The sequence below is a fragment of the Telopea speciosissima genome, chromosome 7, assembly GCF_018873765.1.
Source record: "Telopea speciosissima isolate NSW1024214 ecotype Mountain lineage chromosome 7, Tspe_v1, whole genome shotgun sequence".
NCBI classification, from domain to species: Eukaryota; Viridiplantae; Streptophyta; class Magnoliopsida; order Proteales; family Proteaceae; genus Telopea; species Telopea speciosissima.
In genome coordinates, this window is record NC_057922.1 from 31,613,006 (window position 1) to 31,637,653 (window position 24,648).

General features: G+C 40.4%; 2 protein-coding genes across 2 annotated transcripts; one reads left to right on the forward strand and one right to left on the reverse strand.

The window, feature by feature from the left end:
- Positions 1 to 2,918: 2,918 nt before the first annotated feature.
- On the forward strand, positions 2,919 to 16,841 carry LOC122667897 (mediator of RNA polymerase II transcription subunit 33A-like). The gene is made up of 12 exons (XM_043864372.1): positions 2,919 to 3,321; positions 3,506 to 3,616; positions 5,669 to 6,016; positions 6,357 to 6,676; positions 6,798 to 6,889; positions 7,886 to 8,246; positions 8,681 to 8,891; positions 9,591 to 9,705; positions 9,909 to 10,070; positions 11,014 to 11,680; positions 12,327 to 12,533; positions 15,564 to 16,841. The coding sequence occupies exons 1-12, from the start codon at positions 3,035 to 3,037 to the stop codon at positions 16,676 to 16,678; spliced, it is 3,996 nt and encodes a 1,331-aa protein (XP_043720307.1). The 5' UTR covers positions 2,919 to 3,034; the 3' UTR covers positions 16,679 to 16,841.
- Positions 16,842 to 23,431: 6,590 nt separating this feature from the next.
- On the reverse strand, positions 23,432 to 24,334 carry LOC122668456 (late embryogenesis abundant protein D-29-like). The gene is made up of 2 exons (XM_043865019.1): positions 23,753 to 24,334; positions 23,432 to 23,620 (listed from the first exon to the last, which is right to left on the reverse strand). The coding sequence occupies exons 1-2, from the start codon at positions 24,332 to 24,334 to the stop codon at positions 23,456 to 23,458; spliced, it is 747 nt and encodes a 248-aa protein (XP_043720954.1). The 3' UTR covers positions 23,432 to 23,455.
- Positions 24,335 to 24,648: the final 314 nt, after the last annotated feature.

Consider the following 24,648-nt stretch of genomic DNA (forward strand, 5'->3'; position numbering starts at 1 on the left):
GGATCTATTTTTGAAGCCCAAAAATCTTGATGCGTTGGATTTGAATCACGGCATCTATGCTCAAATTGTGATTTAAAAAATAAAAACATAATTTCTATGATGTAAATTTATTCCAAAATTCGATGATGTGGCATAGATCTTCTGGATGTTTATTTTTTCCTTGAATCTGTGCAACGTATTTTGAAGATAAATTTGAGAATTTTCCCACAAGATGATAAGCTTGTTTGGATGGATTCTCGGTCAGGGTTTTTCCGATGAAGAGCACCCATCATGTATTGGCCAATAAAAGGATGGAAGAGGAATTACAGTGCCCAACAACTTCAACGGCTTTGATTTATTCTATTGTGCTTCATGATGTGTGGAAGGGGGTTTGGAATTGCAGGACTCTTCTAAAAATTCAACAATTTTTATGGAGGAATTGTGCGGGTGGTCTTGCTACAGGAGAGGCATTCCAACATAGAAGGGTCCTAGTTGATGCAACCTGCTCTCGGTGTGGTGAGTTTGAAACTGTTTTCCATATTTTATTAGAGTGTGACTTCGCTAAAACAGTTTGGTTTGGCAGTCCTGTGGGCTACAACTTCTCGGGTACAATTCATCATCATCTTTTTAATTTCCTGTTAGATTGGAAATTATTTTTTAATAAGGGGAAGCAACAAGACCGGTGTTTGTCAACTTTGACCTTTTTTATACTATGGCATATCTGGTTGGAGAGGTGTGATAATGTTTTGGGCTGTGACAAGGGGTCCTATGGTGGTTATTCGGATAGCTACAAAAGCATTTGAGGAGTTCCAGAATTCTATCCCCTCCATGGTTAGTCATCATTCGGTGGACGAAAATGTACCGGATATGCATAGATGGGATGACTCTACCTCTGATTATGTTCGTATTAGTTGTGGTGCAAGCCTTCTAGCTTTTTGATGGGAAGGGTGGTCTTGGCTATGTTATTAGAGATTCACACAACAACCCTGTGCTTGCGGTTTCTCAACCTATGTTGCTTGATGATATAATGGTTGGGGAAGTATGGTCTATCCAATCAACACTATTGAGGCTAGTTTGATGGGTTTTAGTAACATAATTAATGGTGGAATTTGATAACAAGGGCATCATCAACTATCTCTTACATGGGTGTGGTGGATCTCCTATGGTGGTTAAGTCTATTTTGGAAGATATTCTGCAGTTATCTTTCAGGACTTGTGTTTTTAGTTATGTTCCAAAGAAGCAAAATAGAATTGATGACTCCTTAGTGAGGAGGCCTTGTCGTTGACGTGTACGACTATTTGGCCTATTTCCAATCCTTGGATTGTGGAAATGATTTCTTTCACATCCTAAACCCCGCTCGATAACTTTACGGGGAACAGTTTTTGGTGTTTTTCTGTTCCGAGAAACGAGAAAACATCCTAAATAACGCTTGATAACGGAGTGGTTTTGTTGAGTGTTTTTGGGAATAAAAATCAAAATTTATGATCTGTAGAAGAGTTTTGACAGAACATCAAATACATGTTCTGATGTTTCTGGGCACAAGTTGTAAAAACTGTGCCCTATAAAACTATCCAAAATCTGGAGCAACAATGAAACACGCTCTCTCTCAAACCCTCCTCTCAAGCTCAACCTCAACCTCCGTTGAATTCTCTCTGCAACTCTCCAAAATCTGGGTGGATTTGGCACAAGCGACTCCATTTCTAGGCTAGACGAAGCTCGTCTCTCGTCTCTGAGGTGGAAGTTGAAGCTCTGTTGTTCCATCGTCTTCTTTACAACCGACGGAACCGTTGCTGCTCCCTCTTCCTATTCTTCTCTTCTTCGTTATTTCTCTTCCTCCATCACTCACTTCCAACCCCAAACCCTAAAAACCCCAAATGTCATATGATCGCAAAATCTGGAGGAATTGACCTAACCACTCTCAGTTCTCGTCCTCCAACCTACCCAATTCTGTTATTTTGATGTCAATCCAAGCTATTTTTCCTTTTGTTTCTTTCTACCAACGGCCAACTCCTTCAAACTGCTTTAGTGCAGAGCAGCCCAATATAGGGATTGGCATATCCTACTCAAGCACATGAGAAAATCCATGATAGTCACTCGAGCATGAGAATCCTTTCAATTTTAAAGATAAATCAGCTTTTCGACTTGTTTACCAATTGACCCAATGCCCTCCCATACAAACTCATTATATCCAATCCTATGCTCAAAGAATCCTTTGTGCATCCAGTAAAATCAAAACATCATCTGCAACATAAGAGGGGGGTGGGGGGGGGGGGGGGGGGAAGCAACAAAGGGAGTCTCTTAGGAACAAATTTTCAGAACAGGTTTACCAAGCGTGTCAAATGCGGTTTCTCAGCACAATTTAAAAAAAAATTGTTCTGTTGTTTCTCAGCACAGTTTCAGCACAGAAACAACAGTAAGATTATCAAACGAGTACCTAGTTTCTTACACGTTATCATAATACATAATAGTATTTCTTCTCTTTCTACCAAAAAACAAGTCCATTATAAAACATTAGAAAGTGTATATAGATTGCTAGGATTAATCAGTTTTTTAATTGATTCAGTTAGGGGTGTCAAATGGTCAGTTCAATCAAGTTGAATCAGTTTCGATTTGAAAATGTGTGAAATCAAAACCAAACCATTAAGAAATTTCGGTTTTCGATTAGTTTTGGTCCAATACGATATGATTTCGATATTTTTGTATCGGGCTAATACTGATTTAAATCGATTTGTTTTCGAGTTTAAACCTAATAAAATCTTACATTCAAAACCTATAATGAGAAAAAGATTCGATAAAAACATGAGTAAATGTAAATAAGTAAGGAATTTGGCACGTGAGCAATCCACAAGGCCCAAGTAGGTGGGTCACTCGGAGATACTCTTGTGGACTGGAGTGCTAAACCGTCTATAAAAGCCTTTGCCAAGCAGAAATTGAAAGTTCTCCGCTGGGTTACGGGGAGAAGTTCGCCTTCGCCTTGTTGTCCTCTTTAATGTCTGTCTTCGACGACTGCTCCATGAGAATCTTCTTGGAGAGCGATCTGCTCGTGAGATGAGAAATGGCTGTTTTCGTGGAGACACAGACGCAAACGATCCTGTGGGATAGTGTTGTAGAGCTCACGAAGGTTGCGCAGGAGAAGGGTGGTGATCCTCTGCTTTGGGCTATCCAGGTGTCTTCGTGTCTCAATTCCGCAGGTGTTTCTCTGCCTTCCACGGAGGTCGCGCATCTACTGATTTCTTACATTTGTTGGGAAAACAACGTTCCAATCACATGGAAGATTCTCGAGAAGGCGTTGGCAATGAATATAGTGCCGCCGATGCTGGTTCTAGCTCTTCTCTCTCACAGGTCTGAGGTTCCTTCTTCTTCTTCTTCTTCTCTCTGTTCTAGTTTGATTGCTGTGTAGGAAGTGTTGTGTTTGTGTTTTGGTGTGAATGAAATCAGGGATGAGATCAAGAGGAGTCTACATTAAAGTTCTCATCTTTTGTATGAAAAGTTGGCTAAATCCTGTGAAACTCTTCTCTTTATGCAGGGTGATACCAAGTCGACAGTACCGGCCAGCAGCATACAGGATTTACATGGAACTCCTCAAGAGACATGCTTTTTCATATTCATCTCAAATTAACGGACAGAATTTTCAAAAGTGAGTTTTTCTTCTTCTTCTTCTACTTATTTTTACTGTTTTCGAATATAAATACCTTTAATTTTGAGGTAATCAGACATCTCGATCTCTTGTTGCTAGACAATTTCACTTGCGTCTCTCCTCGTTACCAATCCTTGTGTATGGATTAAGTTGGTTTTATCCGCAAGTGGATGTTTTACGTTCCATATGTTTCACTTCTTTCCATCTCTCCTACACACATTATCGTAGTAACCCAGCTCGTCTATTGACCTTCTCTACGTATATCAAATGGTCACCTTGTTCTTTCCATGTATTAATCAAAATAATGGTTGCTGTTATGCCATTCATTACTCTCACTTCCCCTTTATTTTCCCCCTACCCCATGGCACCATGACAATCCTGCTCTTTACTCCGCCTCCTCTTTGCATCTGATGCAGCTTCAAAAACTTCTATTAAATAGGACTTATGTTAGGGAACCAGATTTTTTTTAATACATGTTGCTAGAAGTTGGGAAAGTCAGTCATCAGTTCTGTATTTATTGACACTTGACACTGGCAGCTTGGAATTTGAAGTTCAACCTGTCATGTCATTTCATAGTCCATTACCCGAGCGATTTCTTTTCCTGCTACACCCAGAACCCTATACTTAGGTTTTCCAATACTCCCCTTGGGAAAAACTAGCATAGGAAAGATCAGCTTGGTCAGTATCGCAGTTGCTATCACTTTCCAGAGTGATTCTGTGGGGTTTGTATTCTTCAGGTTGAATCTGGTTGAAACGGTGTTTGACACAAAAAAATGGTTATCTGGAATGACTCTTTTCATTTTTTTTCGCTCCTTTGGGGGCAGCTTTTCAAAATTGAAAAGCTTTTGCTTCGCAATCCTAAGAATCATTTCTTCATTTTTTGTGGGGTTTACTTGGAGTAATATTCATCTACTGTAAATATGACCGTTAAGAATCAAATTACTGCTTCCCAGAAGAATCACTCTGGAAAAAGATTAAGACCCCTGAACAGAATCAAAGTCTGTTTAAACAATCACAGATTCCTAATCAGAATGGAGATCTGGCAAATGGGGAGAAAAGAATAATTTCTCTCTAACTCAACCAGCAGACTTTCTCGTGAAAAATCAACTAAGATAGGAAAATATTGATCCAGCAAGAAACCGTTTAATTGGTTTCTGCTGTGTGCTCTCGTTATGGATGCAAGTAACACAGTTGAGCTTATGCTGCTCACAGTCAGTTTTAGTTTCACAGAAAAGATGAAAGATGGAATAGGATGAGCAATTGGATTGAAAAGGCAAAGTTCTAACTAAAAGACTTATGATATCTTTATAATTTTATTGTTAACTGATTCTTTTAGCTGCCTGGGAAGATAATCCATATTGCCATATCTTCTCTTAAGAGGGCAGTTGTAGCTTTACATGGCTTTATGAGTCATAGTGCAAGCATTATGACCCTGAATAGAATGGAAAGGTAAAGGAGGATTCCTCTTGGCAACGCTAAGTAGTTTTGACAAAGCTCTTGTAATGATTTTCTGCTGCTGCTGATGATGGCAACAATGAATATGATGAGGGAAGGAACAATGACGTGCTAATGTTTCTCCTAAAAAAAAAGATGGTGAGGCCGCGAGGGAAGAAATATATTAAAAATTGGCTGAGTTATCGAACTCATAAACTGAAAAGCGGAAAGAGGGTTCCATTTTAAAAGTACCTACAGAGTATACTTATCCTTAAGGTTGGAGCACAACTCCTAGAGGATAGAGAAATTCAAATAGCTTAATTCTGAGAGGTACATGCAACTAACCCCTGAAAGAATGTAGTATCCTTGCCACTACTGGCTAGAATGAAATAAACATACAAGTAACCTTATTGAGGACAGAGAAAATCTATGCTCCTGCTGTCACACCTAATTTCTGGTGATGATGTGCGATTCACAGTTTATTTCACCCTTGACCAACTTTTTCTCACATTCTTTGCTAACTCTGTATGGGTGTAACATTGTATGAAGTTATCCTTCAAATTAATGCTATTATTACTGTTAAACTACAGCTATTTCTAACCTATCTTTGTTATGCAGGATCTTGAAATCCGTGGATGATGTTCTTCATCTTTCCCAGATTTTTAGTCTTCAAGCGTATGAACCAGGGGTCCTTGCAGTTGAGTTTGTTTTTTCAGTTGTATGGCAGTTGCTTGATGCAACATTAGATGATGAAATGTTGCTGGAACTGACCTCAGAAAAGGAACCCAGATGGGCAACTAGGCCAAAAGATATGGAAATGGATGATCATGATAGCTTTGATGGGAAGAGAACCGAACATTGTGAGAGGCTTCACAAGATGAATATGGTTATGGCTATTGAGCTAATTGGGCAATTTCTGCAAAATGAAGTAACTTCCAAGCTCCTTTACTTGGCGTGCCAAAACATGTAAGGGCTTTTATATCTGTCATACAGTCTCTCTGCTGTTTGTTGTCAATCTTTTTTTTTTTTTTTTGGGTGAATTAAAATGCATAGAATTCCAAAAATTATGGAACCTACGAGAAATAGTGAAATCCATGGTGGTAAGATTCACTGGTCCTAAAGGTACCCTTTTTGTTTTCGCATCTCTTCAAAAGAATGAACTCAATCTATTGTTAATTGTGTATGTCTTATTCATACATATAATTTATTTGGAAATTTAATAAATAATCCCAGCATGGGTTTATCAGTGCTTCTAGGGTTTAATTGATAGTTGTTTTGACTCTTTACACCCTTCCAACCTTCTTAGGCCATCACATTGGGGAGATTTCATTGAGCGGTTAAGACTGCTTGCAGAAAACTCATCAGCGCTCAGGAATTCAAAAATATTATCTCCAGAGGCTCTGCAGCAGTTGATATCAGATAAACATAAACTCTTGTCCCGGAAATGCAAAACCAGTTCACAGCAAGAATTCCATGCAGTTTTGGCTCCTGGGTCTCTTACTTCTTGTGCTGGTCAGTGTTACGGTGCTAGTCGGTCTGCACTTTGGCTTCCTATTGATCTGATTCTGGAAGATGCAATGGATGGGTACCAAGTCACTGCAACAAGTGCAATGGATACTCTTGCCGGTATTCTGAATTTCTTGTAGTTCAGTACCATGAATGTGTTGCTTTCGCTTCTCTGTTGAATTCCAGATTTAACTGCTATTGTCCATCATGGATGGAGAATTAATGGTCTTGGTTCATGCAGGTTTGGTAAAATCTCTTCAAGCAGTTAATGGTAACACCTGGCATGATGTCTTCTTAGGTCTTTGGATTGCAGCTCTTCGGCTTGTTCAAAGGGTAGGACTATCTTACAAGCAGGATAAATTTTAACTCCATAAACTGCAGACCTTTTTTTACCTGGGTTTTCATTGAGATGCTTACTTGGAAGTACAAGCTGATGCTTTATCGCTTTATAGTACACTTCTGCCCTTAATTATAGAAAAGCTGGTGGATGGTTGATTTCTTGGGCTTTTCTGAATGTATAGGGAAAATGAAACTAATTAGGGGATCTTAACCATGTGATTTTACCCTAAAGTTAAAACTGTTAGAAAGCTATAAAGTAAACAGTAATGGCTCATGGTCTTGAATTTGGTGGTTATATGTGTCCTCGTATTACTTTGGATGTGCTCAATCAAAGTGGCCCCTTACCATCACATAAATTAGGGTATGCTCAATCCTTGTGTGACCTAACTCCGATTGGATTTTGGGGGTGACAAATTTTTACTGCCTTTTCAACCCAGTAAAAACTGGGTCATGACATGAATATCTTGTCAGAAATCTGGGTTCAGACTAGAATACTGTGTCCATATTGAAGACCGGGTAGGGTTCCAGGATGTGCAATTCAGACAAATTTACTTGGTTTCTTCAAAATTAACTTAATCTGTTAAGAGTTATGACATTTAATCTATTAGGTTTTGAGTTCAAATATTATAAATAGCATATTTTGATATTAATTTTTGCTCATAATTATACTCAACAACAATGCTATGTGGGAATCAAAGATGAGTTGAAATAACATTTTTGACAATCTAGTTTGGACATGAAGAACCCTGATTGGAACTGGTCAAACATGGACATTTTTTTGGTTGGAAAATCCAGGTTCAGACTGTGTCCAGGCTGAAGAAATATCCCGAGACTTGTCACGTTGTCCAACCTGGACTCAGATTTGTTGGGCTAGATTTTTGCCAGCTGTAAATCTATTGGTCATTTTCTTATGCTCCTTGGGAGCTTCCTCTATTTCTTTCCGAGCTGTAGAAACTGATTCACTTTCATTGTTTTTTTTATTGCCGTTAGGAAAGGGACCCCATTGAGGGTCCTGTCCCTCGAACGGACACTCGCTTATGCATTTTACTGTGTATTACAACTCTTGTGGTTGTCGATCTCATTGAGGATGAGGAACTTGCATTAATTGATGAAGCAGAACGTACTCCCACCAATCAATGGAAAGAAAAACAGGTTGGAGGGAAGCGTCGGAAGGATTTGATATCCAGCTTACAGATATTGGGTGATTATGAGGGCGTATTGACCCCACCTCAATCTGTTATTTCTGTAGCAAACCAGGCTGCTGCAAAAGCCATTACGTTTGTTTCAGGCCTCACTGTTGGGAGCGGATATTTTGAGTGCATTAACATGAATGACATGCCAATGAATTGCTGTAAGTAACATGCTTCTCTTTCAGCATCAGAGTAATGATTAAATGATGATCTTTTCTATGGGGGTGGTACAAGCTACCAAGTGATTGCAATACTTGTGGCATATGTGCATGGAGTGGGACTCACCCCTCAATGTGTCTTACCTAGTCTCTCATGATAAAATGAACCTTATTGGATGATGGCAACCATCAACTTTTGGGGGGATACATTGAACAGTAGATTGTGTGTGCCATGCATCCTGGAATGCTATTGGTATACTGTGGTCTTTCTCCCAGTGGCATAGTCTTCCCTATCAAGATTTGCTCTTCCAATTTTCTTTTCTCCATAATAGTTTCTCAGCTGTCTCTATATTCTACTATTCTGCTGGTCTTGGTATTTGTCTTTCTAATATGTTTGAGGTTCTGTCATCTGATATACCTTAGACGTTTGCTTGCAGCGGGAAATTTGCGGCATTTAATAGTTGAGGCCTGTATTGCCAGAAACCTACTGGACACATCAGCATATTTTTGGCCGGGTTACGTGAATGGACGGATCAACCAAATACCTCATGGTATGCCTGGCCAAGTGCCTGGTTGGTCATCATTGATGAAGGGGGCCCCACTGACTCCATCAATGATAAATGCTTTGGTTGCAGCTCCTGCTTCAAGGTATGCTGGCATTTGTCCCCTTAAACATTATTCAATAGTTCTATTCTACTTGTGGAAACCTTCAGAAGCTTCTACTCCTGGGAAGCTATCTTCACAAGCTCACATCTAACCCTGGACTTTACAATCTTATATTCTCATATCCATCTGTAATGAGCTGATGAGCATGCATCCATCAAATATGACTTTGCTCCACTAATTTGTATTGCTCATGGTTTCTTTTTCCTATTTGGATTCCAGATATCATTAAAACTTAAAAATTGTCTCATCTGTGTGGCTCACATTCAGTGGAGCAAAGTCCCAATCCCATGAATACCTTCTAGGAAATGTCTTAGGCTATAGGTTGATTAAATCTGGCTATCTCATTAATAATCCTTCAATTCTTCTGTATAATCTTGCCTCTGAAAAATAAAATGCATGGTGAATGTTCTGAAGGACTAAAGTTCATGTACCAGATTGTTTGGGTAAGTTAAGTAGGTCAATTTTTGCTGCATGTGTACCACAATGGGTGGCTGAAAACAAAACATGTGTGGGGTTCACATTTTTTCGTTATAACTTCCCTGTGAGATTAGATGAGTTCCTGGTCTTCAGTAGCACCATGTTTCTTTCCTGAAGCTAGGTATCGGATTTTTTTTATTTTTTATTTTGCAAATTTACCCAGGGGTAAAGCCACTAAATTTAAGCTTATGGATTTGATGGAAGCTTAGCAGAACTTGAGAAGATATTTGGGATTGCAATCAATGGATCAGATGATGAGAAGATATCTGCTGCTACCATTCTTTGTGGGGCATCGCTAATTCGTGGTTGGAATATTCAGGTATTGACACACTTGTCATTCTTGGTTAATAAATGTTTTTAACTCGAGAGATGGCTTTTACTCCAGCTCAATAGTTTGCTTCTCTTTTGGCTTTCTTAACGGAATAGAGACAGAAATCTTTTTTTTTTTTGTATTTGAAGGGGGTGGTGGTGTTTGACTTTTGTATGACTGTTACAAGTAGGTGTTGTTTTCTTTTCTTGCAGGAACACACTGTTCAGTTTGTCATAAGATTGCTGTCACCTCCTGTTCCAGTAGATTTTTCTGGGAATGAAAGTCATTTAGTACGTTGTGCTCCAATGCTGAATGTTCTTCTTATTGGAATAGCATCGGTTGATTGTGTTCAAATTTTCTCATTGCATGGCTTGGTAGGTTCATCTTTGCCAACCCCCATACCTCTCTCTCTGAACTCATGGCAATATAAAGTAAATGCACCAACTCAACCGCCACCCAAAAAAAAAAAAAAATTCTCAACTCGGTGAAACCTTATCCTAACTAACGGGTTGGCTAAATGGATCCTCTTTCACCATTCAATAGTTGTAGGACAAATATTCTTTTACTTAAGTGAGGGAAACAAATACTGCAATTCACTGTGTTAGGTAACATGCCTTTATTGGACTTATGTCATCAAGGTATCCTCTCACCTTATTGAGGTGATGCATTCACAATTATATATGCATGTGGCTAGGGAGCTCAAGAGGGTGGCATAGACCTCCCATTTGAATAGGTCTGTAGAAAAATGAACATATGTTTTACATAGGAGTTTGCTTGTCAAAATTTTCTCTAGTACATTTTGCTCTACTTTAGCAAGGAAAAGAAAAAGAATTTGCAATTTATAAGGAATTACACCATTAATGAAGTTAAAGATTCACATCCTGGTGATGCATGTGCCTGTGCCCTTGAGGTATGATTTTGGGCTTTGCCCCATCCTAGAGGTGTCCCACCAATGATAATGAATTGATTAGCATAGTTGTCATGGTCCCAAGGCAAGTCAAGGTGAGTGCCATATTACATGATATATTTTCCATAGTCCAAGTATTTTTTTCATTTCCCAGGCCTGTTTTCCATATTACAGGTATATTTCCTTCATCATCTAGGTATAGGTGCCTGGTCACCCTTGGGCATCAAGGCACGATGCCCAGGCAATGCCTTAACAACTATGGTTGATGGTTCTGGCAATTTTACTGAATAAAAGGAAAAGAAGGAAAGCAAAGAAAAGGAATGATACAGTAACAGAATATACATAGTGAATCTTTGTGACAGCTATAGATTGATGTTTCACTTTTTCTTTTCTTTTACATGTCACATCAGGTTCCACAGCTTGCTGGTGCGTTGATGCCAATCTGTGAAGTTTTTGGGTCAAGTGTACCCAATGTCTCATGGACTCTCACAACTGGGGAAGAAATCTCTGCCCATTCAGTATTCTCAAATGCATTTATTCTTCTATTGAGGCTGTGGAGGTTTAATCATCCACCTCTCGAACATGTCGTGGGAGATGTGCCCCCAGTTGGGTCCCAACTTACTCCTGAATATTTGCTATTGGTGCGGAACTCCCAATTGGTATCTTCTGGGAACACACTCAAGGATCGAAATAGAAGCAGGAGACTGGCAACAATTACTAGTCCGTCATCTACACAACCCATTTTTTTGGAATCATTTCCAAAATTGAAACTATGGTACCGTCAACACCAAGCTTGTATTGCTTCAACCCTCTCTGGTCTTGTTCATGGAACCCCAGTCCATCAGATTGTTGATGTACTTCTAAGCATGATGTTCAGAAAGATAAATAAAGGAGGAAGCCAGTCTTTAGCTCCTGTAGCTTCTGGAAGCAGTAGTTCTTCTGGTCCTGGAAGTGAAGATGCCTCTTTGAGACCCAAGTTACCTGCATGGGATATCCTGGAAGCTGTTCCCTTTGTGCTTGATGCTGCTCTGACAGCCTGTTCCCATGGAAGACTGTCTCCCCGAGAACTGGCTACAGGTCAGCTCTTAATTAAGTGCAATTGTTTTTTATATGCAATTTGATCTATGCAGCTTAAAAACTGATCTTCTTCGGTTCGTGTGGTTCACTCGACTGAGGTATCATTAAAGACAAAGAAGGCAAATCAAATGGCAATGTTCAGTGTTTTGTTTCTTTTTCTTTTGTCGTCCTCCTTTTTATTTTTTTTTGGTGAATGTCCTCCTTTTTCTTATTATTGAAAGAAAGAGTTTAAGCGTGAAAGGATTGTCCTTTTCCTTTTTTGTTTATTGGGCACAAATAAAATGTGATTTGCAGGATGATTTAGTTCATTCAACAGGGTAATTTGAAAAGCTCATCACTAGGCAGCATTGCTCAATGTTGAGCTGCCCTTGTTTTTGTACTGGCATGCTATGATACACTGTCATTAGTTCCCCAGTGTACAGGATGAAACATAGTATGTACTACTTAAACAGGAAATAAAGCATGCTTAAATGGTGCCGAGCTGTGTGATACCATGTTTTTTTGGGAAGTGGTTTTATTGTTTTGAAGTTCTGCTTGACTGTATACTATTGTTGCTGACCCATTCTGACCAGATAGTTAGGGTTGGGCATCTGGGCTTGGTTTGAGTTGACTTGTTACTCATACATCTCTGTAACTTTTATCTCAGGGTTGAAGGATCTAGGTGATTATCTTCCTGCATCTCTGGCAACAATTGTGAGCTACTTCTCCTCTGAAGTAACACGTGGTGTTTGGCAGCCTGCTTTTATGAATGGCACTGATTGGCCAAGCCCGGCTGCCAATCTTTCAAATGTTGAGGAACAGATCAAAAGAATTCTGGCTGCCACTGGTGTCGATGTTCCAAGCCTTGTTGCAGGTGTTGTCTTGTTACTTTCAGTCGATTTTTTAATTTTTGTTTTTGGAATATTCCTGCAGTGCCACCCCAAAAAAGAAAGAAGAAATGAGAAAGGTTATTCATTTTGCTTCAACAGCATTTGTAGGACATGCCTCTGTACTTTGGAAATATCAATGCAGCATGACGTAGGAATGAATAACCTTTCTGGAGCAGGCGATCCTGATCCTGATTCTTTCTGTTCTGTAGCGGACAATCCAATAGGGGGTTTCTAGGGTTCTGGTGGAATCTGGCTGATTCTGGCAGATCCTGAATGGAATTGGATCAAAATCATCTGGTCCCAATTTGGATCCTGATTCCTTGTTTTAAAACCCTGCATAGGACAGCTGGGATTCATGCTGAAAATATCTGAGATTACTGAGATTTTATTAAGATACTTTTTAGAACGCATAAAATGTTTTGGATAGGGTCTCGATCTGATGAGGGGGCCTGGACACATGATTTTGGTTTCTAACCATCATATTGATGTCTCGGTGGGGGGGGGGGTCTATTATGTCCGTACAATATGGCATGTCTTAAAAATTGATTTTTTGATTAACAATAGAAGCAGCACCGCAAGAGAGGGAAGTTAATGTAGAAGGGGTTCAATTAAGAACCACTCTACAGTAGGATCGATGATAGGCTGCAGCAGAACATCAAATTAAAAACAAAATCAGAATTAGTAACTCAGTAAATAAGAACCAATCCTGCCATTGGAAAGGGATCAAACTCAGGTCGATTGGTGCTTTTATGGAGTAGAAGCTCTGCTGAAAGTCTCACTTGATTCTGATGATTGAATTGGAAGATATGGCAGCAACACCAAAATAGAAGGTTAAGGGTTATCTCACAAACCAGCTCTTTGTTTGGGCTCCAATGAGGATCGGGTGGAGGCTTTGTGGAGTAGGTGATCTGCAGCAAGTTTGGTGTAATTTTGTTGGACAGAAGTGAAGTTATGAAGGGGGAAGGAAAATAGAAGGTTTGTGAATATGGAGGATTCTAGCCAATGGAATGGGGTAGAAGTGGGAATCGAATGGAGGGGGTGATGGAGTGAGGTGATGCTCCAAAACTCTGCAGGTTTTGATGAAGGAATGTGGAGATATCCCACTCTGATGTTGCAATAGGGAGACAACTTGCAGGAGCAGTAGAGGTCTTCAATCGATGGGTACAGCAGCAGCAGCAACAGACTTGGATTGTTTGGGGATTAATTGTAGCCTTCGATTACACTTGTATTGATCAACAGAGAAACAACAGCACAAACGATCGATTGCGATAGAAGAGAAGATAGAAGAAAAGGGGGTAGGGGGATGGGCTCTCTCAGCCCTGGGTCCCTCACCCACAGCTATCCCAGCTGTTGAACTGGGGTCTTACTCCCATAATCGAGTGCAAGAATGCCTCAAAACTTCATTCAATAATTCTGTCTAACTATTACAGTAAGGGGCTGCCTATTTAATGAAGTAGGCTAGCTTACAAAATTAGAAACTTAAAAAAAAATAGCAACTTGACAAACTTAGCAACTAATCGAAATTAGAAACTTAGTGAAAATAGAAACTACTGAAGGATTTATAACTCAGCCTTCTAAACATGCAAAGATAACCAAATTAGAAACTAATATAAATTAGAAACTACCTAATATAAACTGAAAATAGAAACTAAACTATGGCAGCATTAGGATAGAAGCTTTGTCCACTTGATGGGCCCACAAGATCTTCTAAAAAGCATCCCCACACAAGGCACATATGGGCTGTGACACTGTTCACGTGAACAGTATTTTGGCCTCTTTTTCTTGGCCTTTCTAGAAGACCTGCTGGGCTGGCTTGATCTGGTCCAGTTCTTGTCTATCTGGAGCTGGTTCGATGGGCCTTGGTTCTTCTTCCTCTGGTCAGTCGTGGGATCTACATCAGAAGTTGAAAGTAAAAATATTTGAAAAGTATTAATCAACTAATTTCATGGCAAACTCAGAATTCAAATCATCAAATCTATCATATTATTCTGAATGGTTGGTTAAGATACAGCCAACAGTCTAAAGTGGATCTTCAGATTAGATGGTTGTGGACTTGGAATCAATTTATCCACTGAACATTGCTTGGATTTTGAATCATCCAGTGTCTTTTTCTCTGGCTTTCTTTGAACCTGCACAAATGTCAAGCCACTTACAGTCTTAAATATAGATAATATAGATAAGATGAGTGTGGCGGAGATGAGGATGTTGAGGAGGGTGTGCGGCAAGACCAGGAGAGATAGAGTAAGGAATGATTGTATTAGAACCGAACTGGGAGTTGCACCAATCTAGGACAAGCTTCGTGAGAGCCGCTTGAGGTGGTAGGGTCATGTCCAACGGATACCCATGGATGCACCAGTAAGGAAGAGTGACCTGATTCAGTTTGAAGGAGCTAAAAGAGGTAGGGGCAGGCCTAAAATGACTATTGGAGAAGTGGTAAGAAGGGATATGCAAGTGGTAGGGCTCGATCCTAGTATGACCGCGGATAGAGTTGTGTGGAGGACAAGGACCCGTGTAGCTGACCTCTTGTAGGGGGATGTTCCTAGGATGTTGTTTTGAATACTGCTTAGACTTTTTCATTTAGTAATTTTATTTTATCTTTTTTTACTTCCTTGTACTTTTTTTTTTTTAACTCCCTTCTTCTCTTATTTCTATTCTATCATGGCCTCTTCAGATCCAAGTAGCCGACCCCATTTAGTTGGGATAAGGCTATGGTTGTTGTTGTTTGTTGTTGGTTGGACAAAATACAGCAAATGTCCAAAAGATATCCTCGGATTGGGAATTGGACAATTAAAGACATTATGGCTCCGTTTTCTTTGTTATAATACTTTTAGCATTACTTTTTGTACTTTTTATATGTATGTATTGGAAAATTAGATATTTTGTCAAACTGGTAATAGGAATAAGAATGTGCTATTCTTTTGGAGGATATTTTATGGTTTAACAAATTCTGTTTTGGGATAATCATGGTTTAACTAGTTATTCATTCTTACACATTTTTCCTTTTTGGCTGGCAGGAGGAAGCTCTCCAGCTACACTTCCGCTGCCCCTGGCTGCCTTTGTGAGCTTCACAATTATCTTTAAACTTGATAGAGCCTCAGAACGCTTCCTCAACCTGGCTGGCCCAGCCTTAGAGACCCTAGCAGCAGGTTGCCCATGGCCTTGCATGCCAATTGTAGCCTCTTTGTGGGCCCAGAAAGTCAGGCGTTGGAGTGACTTCCTCGTCTTCTCTGCATCTCGGACGGTCTTCCACCATAATAGCGATGCAGTGGTTCAGCTCCTTAAGAGCTGCTTCACCACTACACTTGGCCTGAATGCTGCACCTATCTCCAACTCTTGTGGTGTAGGGGCACTTCTCGGTCATGGCTTCGGCCATTTCCATGGAGGGTTCTCCCCTGTTGCCCCTGGGATCCTCTACCTAAGAGTGTATCGGGCTGTCAAAGATATTATGTTCATAACAGAAGAGATTCTCTCTCTTTTGATGCAGTCTGTGAGAGAAATAGCAGGCGATGGGCTATTGAAAGAGAGAATGGAGAAATTGAAGAAGACCAAGTATGGAATGAGATATGGTCAGGTTTCACTTGCTACAGCAATGACTCGGGTAAAGGTTGCAGCTTCACTAGGGGCTTCATTGGTGTGGTTATCTGGTGGCTCAAGTCTGGTCCAATCCTTGATCAAAGAAACTCTGCCATCTTGGTTTATATCTGCACATGGATCAGAGCAGGAAGTAGGGTCTAGGGGGGTGGTGGCAATGTTGAGAGGGTATGCACTGGCATACTTTGCAGTACTTTGTGGAACATTTGCTTGGGGTGTGGACTCAAAATCATCTGCCTCAAAGTGGCGGCCAAAGATCCTCGGGGCTCACTTGGAGTTCTTGGCGAGCGTGATTGATGGGAAGATTTCACTTGGTTGTGATTTGGCCACTTGGCGGGCCTATGTGTCCGGGTTTGTGAGCCTGATGGTGGCATGCACTCCAACATGGGTGTTGGAGGTGGAGGTGGATGTCTTAAAGAGACTGAGCAAGGGATTGAAACAATGGAATGAAGAGGAACTTGCTCTGGCTCTGCTTGGAAGAGGTGGATGTGGGGCAATGGGTGCTGCTGCTGAACTGTTACTCGAGAGTGAGTTATAAACTTTCCTTCAACTAACATTTTATGGGTTGATGATTGATTGTACATTTAACATTTTTGTACACTAGTCTGAATAGGTGAGGGAGGAGCTGATGTTTGTATCTTAGGAAAGCTTACTTCTCAAACTGGTAATGCCTTTTTGTTTCTTTAGGTTTCTATTGTAAAAAGGATAAGGGTGGGGAGTTAGTAATTAGTATGTGTTGTAGTAGCTTGTCACCAGCTATGCTATTCTTCCTTAATGTACCAAAATCAATATGAGATGCAATAGAAAATTGTATTTGAAAATGAAATTTACAGTGATGGATTTTAGAGTTCAAACTTAAAATCACACACACACACAGCTGATCCTTTCTATCCAGTTGGCCTCAGGTACAAGCATATTGTTATGACTATAAGACTATTGTTTGCTTGAATCTAGTGCAAATCAATGCTGACTAGTTGGGGAGCCCACGTACATTAATTCCAATTAATGCCGATTTCCATAATCTATTTTGAAGGAAATCGGTGATGAATGCCCTTTGATAGTTTTGATCTTCAATTATCACCATTTCTTTCTTCTTTGCTTCTTCCCGATTCCATTTTTAAGGGTTTTGGCCAATCATAATCCATTCAAATTGGGATTAGTGGAGGCCAATCCTATGTTCTGTTCCAGGTTTTAAAACCGTTGGTTAGAGTTAAGGAGCTGGTTAATTAACGAGAAATTGAATTTAACCACATGCACAGAAATTCTATGTAGGAATGAAGATTCAACACTGGAAGTTAAGATTTTGGTGGAGATATGGTTGGTTGAAAAACATTGCGGAGTAGGGATGAATAGGTTATGCGGCTCAGAAAAATTGGACTCCTTTCAAATCTTAATTTTGCAAGCTTAGTGCAGTTTCTATTGGCCTTGGTTGTGATACAAATCCTAGGGCAAACCATGGATTGTGATTTGCGACACAGTTAGGGGAAAAAGAACTCTGTCCGGGAGTGTGGCCCATGCCAGCACTCACGTGAGTCTCTCTCCCCCCTCCCCATATGAAAATACACCAATTCTCCCTAGTTTTGAGGATGAGAGCTGGCGTTAGCCACTCCTGGACACAAAACCACTTCCTAGAAGAAACGCTTTGAATCACATCAATAAAAGTTGGGAGAATGTTCTCTGTGCCGCAACGCAAGCTACGCCCAGGCACATGGGCAGCCTGTGCAAGGGGGCAGGGTGGTCATTGCTCCCACCCCCATGTGCTTGGGCGCAACCTGCGCTGCGGCACAGAAAACAACGTCCCATAAAAGTTTTACTTAAAAAAAGAAAAGGGAGGGGGATTCCTGCCAAGCTGGGTGGCTTCTGTATTAGCACGAGAGGTCGAGAGCCAATGAGAGCACCTTGGGAGGGGGAATCCAACAAGGGTGGGAATTTTCATTTCATGGGGGATCATTTCACCTTTCCCTGTGTTTGAGTGTTAGGTGGCTTCTGTATTAGCACGAGAGGTCGAGAGCCAATGAGAGCACCTTGGGAGGGGGATCCAACAAGGGTGGGATTTTTCATTTCATGGGGGATCATTTCACCTTTCCCTGTGTTTGAGTGCAAGCACCACACAACCTGATAGCCTTTCTTTTTCTCAAATGGAAATTATAAGTAGAGATTTGTTTTTTTCTTGTCTTTAGACTCCTTATCACACATGTCATGCGGAATATTTCCCTAACCAAAAGTGTAAGGAAAAGGTTTTTTTCTCCGCCAACCAGAAATTGTGATCTAGAACAATGCACCATGTCATTGGAATAATTATTTTTCTATAGTATGAAATATCCTAGACACCTTTAAACTCATGATTGTGTTTCATCTAATTCCTCAAAGAATTGTGATTGGATATAGCAATGACCATTCACCCAAATATATAAGTAATAGAAAAGAGTTTTTCTTTTTATAAGAGAGAGCAAGAGAAAATTGTTCGCACAAATAAGCTAGCCAAGGAAGCAAGAGACGTAGGATTTTCTCTTTTCAAAAGCAAGAGGAGTAGCCCTAATTGACCCGGTGGGAAGAGTCCTTCCAATCATTTTTTAGAATTTTTTAATGTTTTTAATATTAAAGATTCAAAATACGTTTGGTTTTTTATTGGGTGTGTTTTGTGGAGACATCCATTGGTTGTGTCTCTTCCTCTCCTATATAAGGTAAATGAGGTCTTATCTTTTTCTTTAACATTTTTTGGAAACAATTTCAGTTTTTATTTTCTTTTCCATTCTAGTCTATCTGCGTCAATGAGTTAGTGAATATTGCCTTTGATCTCTCTATGTAATCACATTTGGTACTGCAACCTATGTAATTTGAGAGTTGTTTTATCTTAGAGATATAGGTGCTTACTCAACCTGGATTACAGAATTAGAGCATCTAAAAACCTTAAGGAAAATATTATTGAATACGACTCAACTATACTGTTTACTATTCGGGTGTTACAAGAAAACATGTATTTGTGGCTGCGAGATGCAAGAATAGCGCTTATTTTCTGCGGCTACAGCTGAGGCGGAGGCTATTCGGGATGGAATTTTATTAGCCTTGCATTTCGATTTGTTTCCCTTAGTGGTTTATTCTGATTGTTTGGGTGTAATTCATGGTCTGAACAATGTTGTTTCCTCTTTGGGACTGGGCTACTAGGGCTGTTGTAGAAGATATTGTGTATGTAGTGGCCATCCATACTGTTGATTTTAAGTCTGTCTTCAGGTACTCTACTAGAGAGGCTCATGTAATAGTTTCAGGAGCTATGCGTTTGGGACTTTCCAGAGTTTGGTGGCTCTCCACCTCGTATTCTTTTGTTTTCTGTTTTGGGTGGAAGCTTTGCTTCTTATCTGTTCGAATAAATCGGTTTCTCTTTCTATGATTAAAAAAAAAAGTACTTCTTTCTACATGGATATTTCGGTGTCATTTTCCTAGTTATATATACTAATCAGATAAGTCTTATGCTTTCTATCCTATCTAATTATATTCTAACATCATTGAGTCATAGCTGAACTGGAAATTCTCAGCTAAATATCCGTTTTCTAGATGGGATCAAAAGAGTTTGAGCCGTTGATTTGAGTGGAATAAGATATTTAAGATAAGTAGATATTTAGAGAAAGCCTACCAACTAGCAAGGTCGGTTAGAAAATTTAATAAGAAAGATTTGAAAGATGTCTTCTTTTTCTTTCTTAAGTGGGGAAGGGAATATGGGTTTAGCACTACAGGACAGAATCAGAGGAAGAAAGAAGAGATTTGGTTAAATAGTTTGAATTGGTTATAAGATCTGTCTCCATCAATTTTGAATCTGTCTTAGAATCGATTAGACTAACTAGATTTGTACGAACTTGCCCTAACTCGATTGGACTTAATAAATGTGGAATTGGCCAATTTAAATCTGATTTTTTTAAACATTGTTTTTTCCCCCAAAATTTAAGGAAAAAAGATCTTTGTGGGAACGTGGCCTACAGCACCACTCTCATGAATCTCTCTTTTTCTCATATGAAAAGATACATCTGCCCCTTATTTTGAAGGAGAAAGATAGACATATAGAAGTGCTGGCATAAACCAAAACTCTCGATAGAAAAATGCTTCTCTTTAATTAATTATTAGAGAAAGAAGGGGAAAGGGTATGGTTTTAATGCACGGTATTGGATTGGGTGTTGGTCACCAATAAAACCGTTATGAAATCGATATGATATTGGAATGAATCGATCATATCAAACAAATTTACCCTTCAATCTTCTTTAAAAATTGGTTTTTAATCATTTTATTTCTTGTTCGTATTGTATCACCAATACAGTATCCACAAAGTATCGGGATTAGTTACTTCTAAAATTGGTATGTCGCCCGATATGGACAATATGATACCAATACTTAGAACTATGAGAAGGGTGAGTGACCAGGCCTAATAAAACAAACGGTGAAAACAAGAGAGTCAAACCTATGACGTCTTGGGCGTTGGGACATCTGCACTCTAGTAGCTGGGTACCAACTCTCTCAGGACACTTGCACTTTACTGATTGGATACCATGAAAGCCAAAAAAAAAAATTTGAAATTTGGTAGAAAAAAAAAATGTTTACCAATGGTTGGATTTGGACAAAAAATTGAAAAGAAAAACTAGATTTTCAAGCTGCAAGAAAGAAAGTCAATTCATTATAAACCAGCACTCCAAGAGTGTGGATCATTAAGCCCATGTATTTATCTCTCTCCTCATCAAACAAAGGGATTAGAAGTGTCTTCATATAGGAAGGAGAGAGATAAAGTCATGACCTCATGGGAGTGCTGACAATTTAGAGGTGTAAGTGGCCCTATTGGCCCAAGCCCGCCCTGACCTGTCCTGAACCCGAACAGGGACTGGGCTAGATTTTTCAACCTTAAGGGTGGATTAAGGTTGACATTTTTAGGTCCTAGGTCAGTGTCAGGCTGGGCCAAGGTTGAGGCCTCGGGTTAAGCCCAGCACGGGCTGGCCCGACCCTGACGTTGACCTAGGGTTGAGGCCTCGGGCTAAACCCAATCCGACCCGGCCCGGCCTGACCCTGTGTAAGGTTATGCTCTCCAATTTATTGTTTACATTTTGTAATTTTTGTTTAGTATCTAATTATCTATTAAACGAAAATATTTATAATTTTTAAGATTAGACTAAGTTTTTTAACCCAAAGAATAATTTAATAGGTCAATTGAGTATGAAACAAACCAATACCCAACCACATTGTCTCATTTTTTTTATGCATAGGACGACGTAAATGAAAAACAAATAGGACAAGTCATGCCCAATCAGACTCTAACAAAAATCAAGGTCAATCAGGACCAACCCGGCCTGAGTAGGGTCAATAAGGGTTGGGGTGGGCTGGGTTGAGCCTGACAGGGTTAGGCTTGAGCTGAGATATCTCATCCTGACCTAGGGTTGTGTTGAACTTGGGTTGAAGTAAGAGGATTCAGGGTTGGACTAAGATTTTAAAAAACCCGATCCAACCCAACCTTGTTTCACCCCTAGGTAATATAGACCACACTCCCAAAGAGAGTTATTTTTTACAAAATATAAAGACTCCATTTTGAAGAGCTATGAAATGTCAAATCACATTGTATAGGTTCGTTGCTTGATCAACAATATTACTTCGCACAAACCCTGCAATTAAAGCATATATTCGAAGTCGAGATATTTGGCCTTATGAATAATGTGGGCATGCAAATTATATCATCAATTCCAGCTATACAACAAGAAGATGTGCATCTTATGAAATCTCTCGTCGCATTTACTTAGATGATGTTATAAAACATATCCATTTTTCTTCAAATTTTGAAGTGGGCCCAGACTTATCCTAACAAGCAAGCCGACCCAAGTTCGATTAAGATGGTAAGGCTTGTTGGCACAATCGGATATAGAGGAGTAGACTTTATTTTGGTTGCTCATGATGATATAAAAAAATCACTCTCCTTGGAGGCAAGAGAGGACCCACAAGGGATTTACCTATAGGATGAATCCAGATCTTCTTCGGCGCAGGCTGCCCGTCCTGTCGTGCTGTGTAGACACAAGGTAATGCGTATTAACCGCCTTACCCTTGCTTGAGTGCCTTGCCCAAATGGAGGTAAGGTGATTAGTGCGCGCAGCACAGGCAAGACACAGTAGCGCATCATATAAGATCTGTGTTGCCATAGGGCTCCGCTTCTTGAAAAATAAGTAAATGTGAACTAAGTACCAGAGACTTGAACCACCAATCAAGTTGCTGATGTTGTTCTCCCAAAGGCGCAGTGAACCACAAGCCTGGATCAGCATGAGTATTATGATTAGATCTCGGTGATTGATATCTTTAGGAAAAAAAATTTTGCTGCTATACATTTCTGGTACCCTGCTCGCAGCCGACTGCAGATCATCAACGGTGCTGTTGCCCGTCCTGCCTATGCTGCGCAGATATAGGGCTCGTGCAAAAACTGCCTTACCCTCACTCGGGTAAGGCGAGTCGTGCAGGGGTAAGGCGGTATTTGTGCGTGACCTTGTGCCTACTCAGCACAGGCAGGACGGGCAGTTACGTCGTAGACGATCCTTGTCCCTCGCAGCCAAGAAAATAAAATAATTCACTTCCCCTTTGGGTTCATAGATACTCTCCTAGGTTTTTAGTGTTTTCCAAACATACCCTTTTAGATCTCATTTTATTTCCTTGGCTTCCAGCAAGGTAGACATTCAGAGTTGCAGACTCCTCAGTTTGAATAATACTGGAAAAGTGATTCAACAAGTTGACCATCCAGAGGAAATGCCAGATTTTGGCATCATCGAAGATCACCTAATTGATATAAGCCAAGTTCGAAATATCAGAATACATGCGAATTAAATCGGTCGAAACAAAATTAATTCGAAGATCGAAGAACAAGAAGTCTGATCTCTAAACTAGATCACCTGATTGCCAGTATTTCGAGATTACATTGGCCAGTGCTACCTGGTTCGAGGCCACAGTCGCAGCCAGCAAGTCTTGAAAAGCACCAAGGAAGCGATCATTCATGGTGAACCAGACGAAAGGGAAAACCATTATGAGATTCCATGGTGTATGAAACACGAAAAGGATTAAAAATCTCTGAAACTCTCTTTTTTTACTCATTCAATTCCATGTATTCGAATTCGATCATCCATACATCTGAAAAGCTATCAGCACCAAATAAAAACTATGTTGGCGAAGTAAAGAACCAACTACTACAAAAAAACAGACTTACCTATACAAAATCTAAAACCCCTATCCGAATACACAGAAGAAAATTATTGTTAGAACAACATTGAAACGGTGATAGATAGATAGATAGGAACGGTGTTCTCCTCCTTTAAAGTTCCTCGTCTCGATCCTTAACTTTCTGTGATTTCTGCTTTGCACCGATGGTTTCCTTGGCGCTCTCTATTGTCTCCCCTGCTTTGTTTTTGGCGGCGTCGAATCCTTCTTTGGCTCTCTCTTTGGCCCATTTGAGTTGCTCCTCCGCCGTCTCTTTCGCCTTTTCTTCCTTCTCGTAAGCCGTATCCTTTGCCTGCTTCACCGTCTCCTTGGCCTTCTCCGTCACCGTCTCTGTTCCCTCCCCTGTCTTCTCATAGGCGATGTCCTTTGCCTGCTTGGCCTTCTCTGCTGCTATCTCTGCCGCCTTCTTTGCTTTCTCCTCGGCGCTTCTCTTCACGTCCTTCTCTTCTGCTGTGTCTGTCACCTTCCCTACCTTCTCGTAGGCGGCTTCCTTGGCCTGCTTAGCCTTCTCTGCTGCTATCTCTGCCGCCTTCCTTGCTTTCTCCTCGGCGATTCTCTTCACGTCTTCGGCCTTCTCTGTACTGTACTGCCCTGTTTGATAAGCGGTATCAGAAGCCTTATCCGTGGCTTGTTTAGCTTTCTCTTGGGGATCTTCTTGCTTCATGCCCAAACTCTCTGTGATCTTTTCCTTTGCCCACCCTGTCCAGGACTCCGAACCCTCTTTGGCTTCCTTCCCAATCTCCTCTGCCTTCTGCGCCGCTGTGTCCGCTACCTTCTTAGTTTGTTCTTTCTGTTGCTGTTGTTGCTGCCGATTGTAACCCATTTCGCCTTCGTCATCTTCATCATCGTCCAACAATCCGATGCAACTACATGAGGTTGCCAAGGCTAGCATCACCATCACCAGTAGCCCAAGTGCCCAGCACCGCCTCCACCACCAAAAAGCTGAAGAAAAAGAAGAAGAAGTCATCGCCATGATCGACCTAATCGATTGGTTGTGTAGCAAAAAATAACTCACCCAACTGAACGAAACTATTTTTAACTTTAATTGGAGAAACTGTGTTGTGTTCTTGTCAAGTAAGAAGAAAGCCTATGGGGTTTTATTGCAGCAACGAAGGAGCGAACCGACGATGACGAAGCATATGCGAAGGACAGGTGTGACCGATACGTAGCGGTCTGCTTCAAAAAAAGGACACGTGTTCTCTTTCTTCATTCCACTTGTCAAGTCCATATTAATTCTCACGCACCCTTAAATTGGAGCGTGTCGCGTGTCGCGTGTCGCGTGTCCAA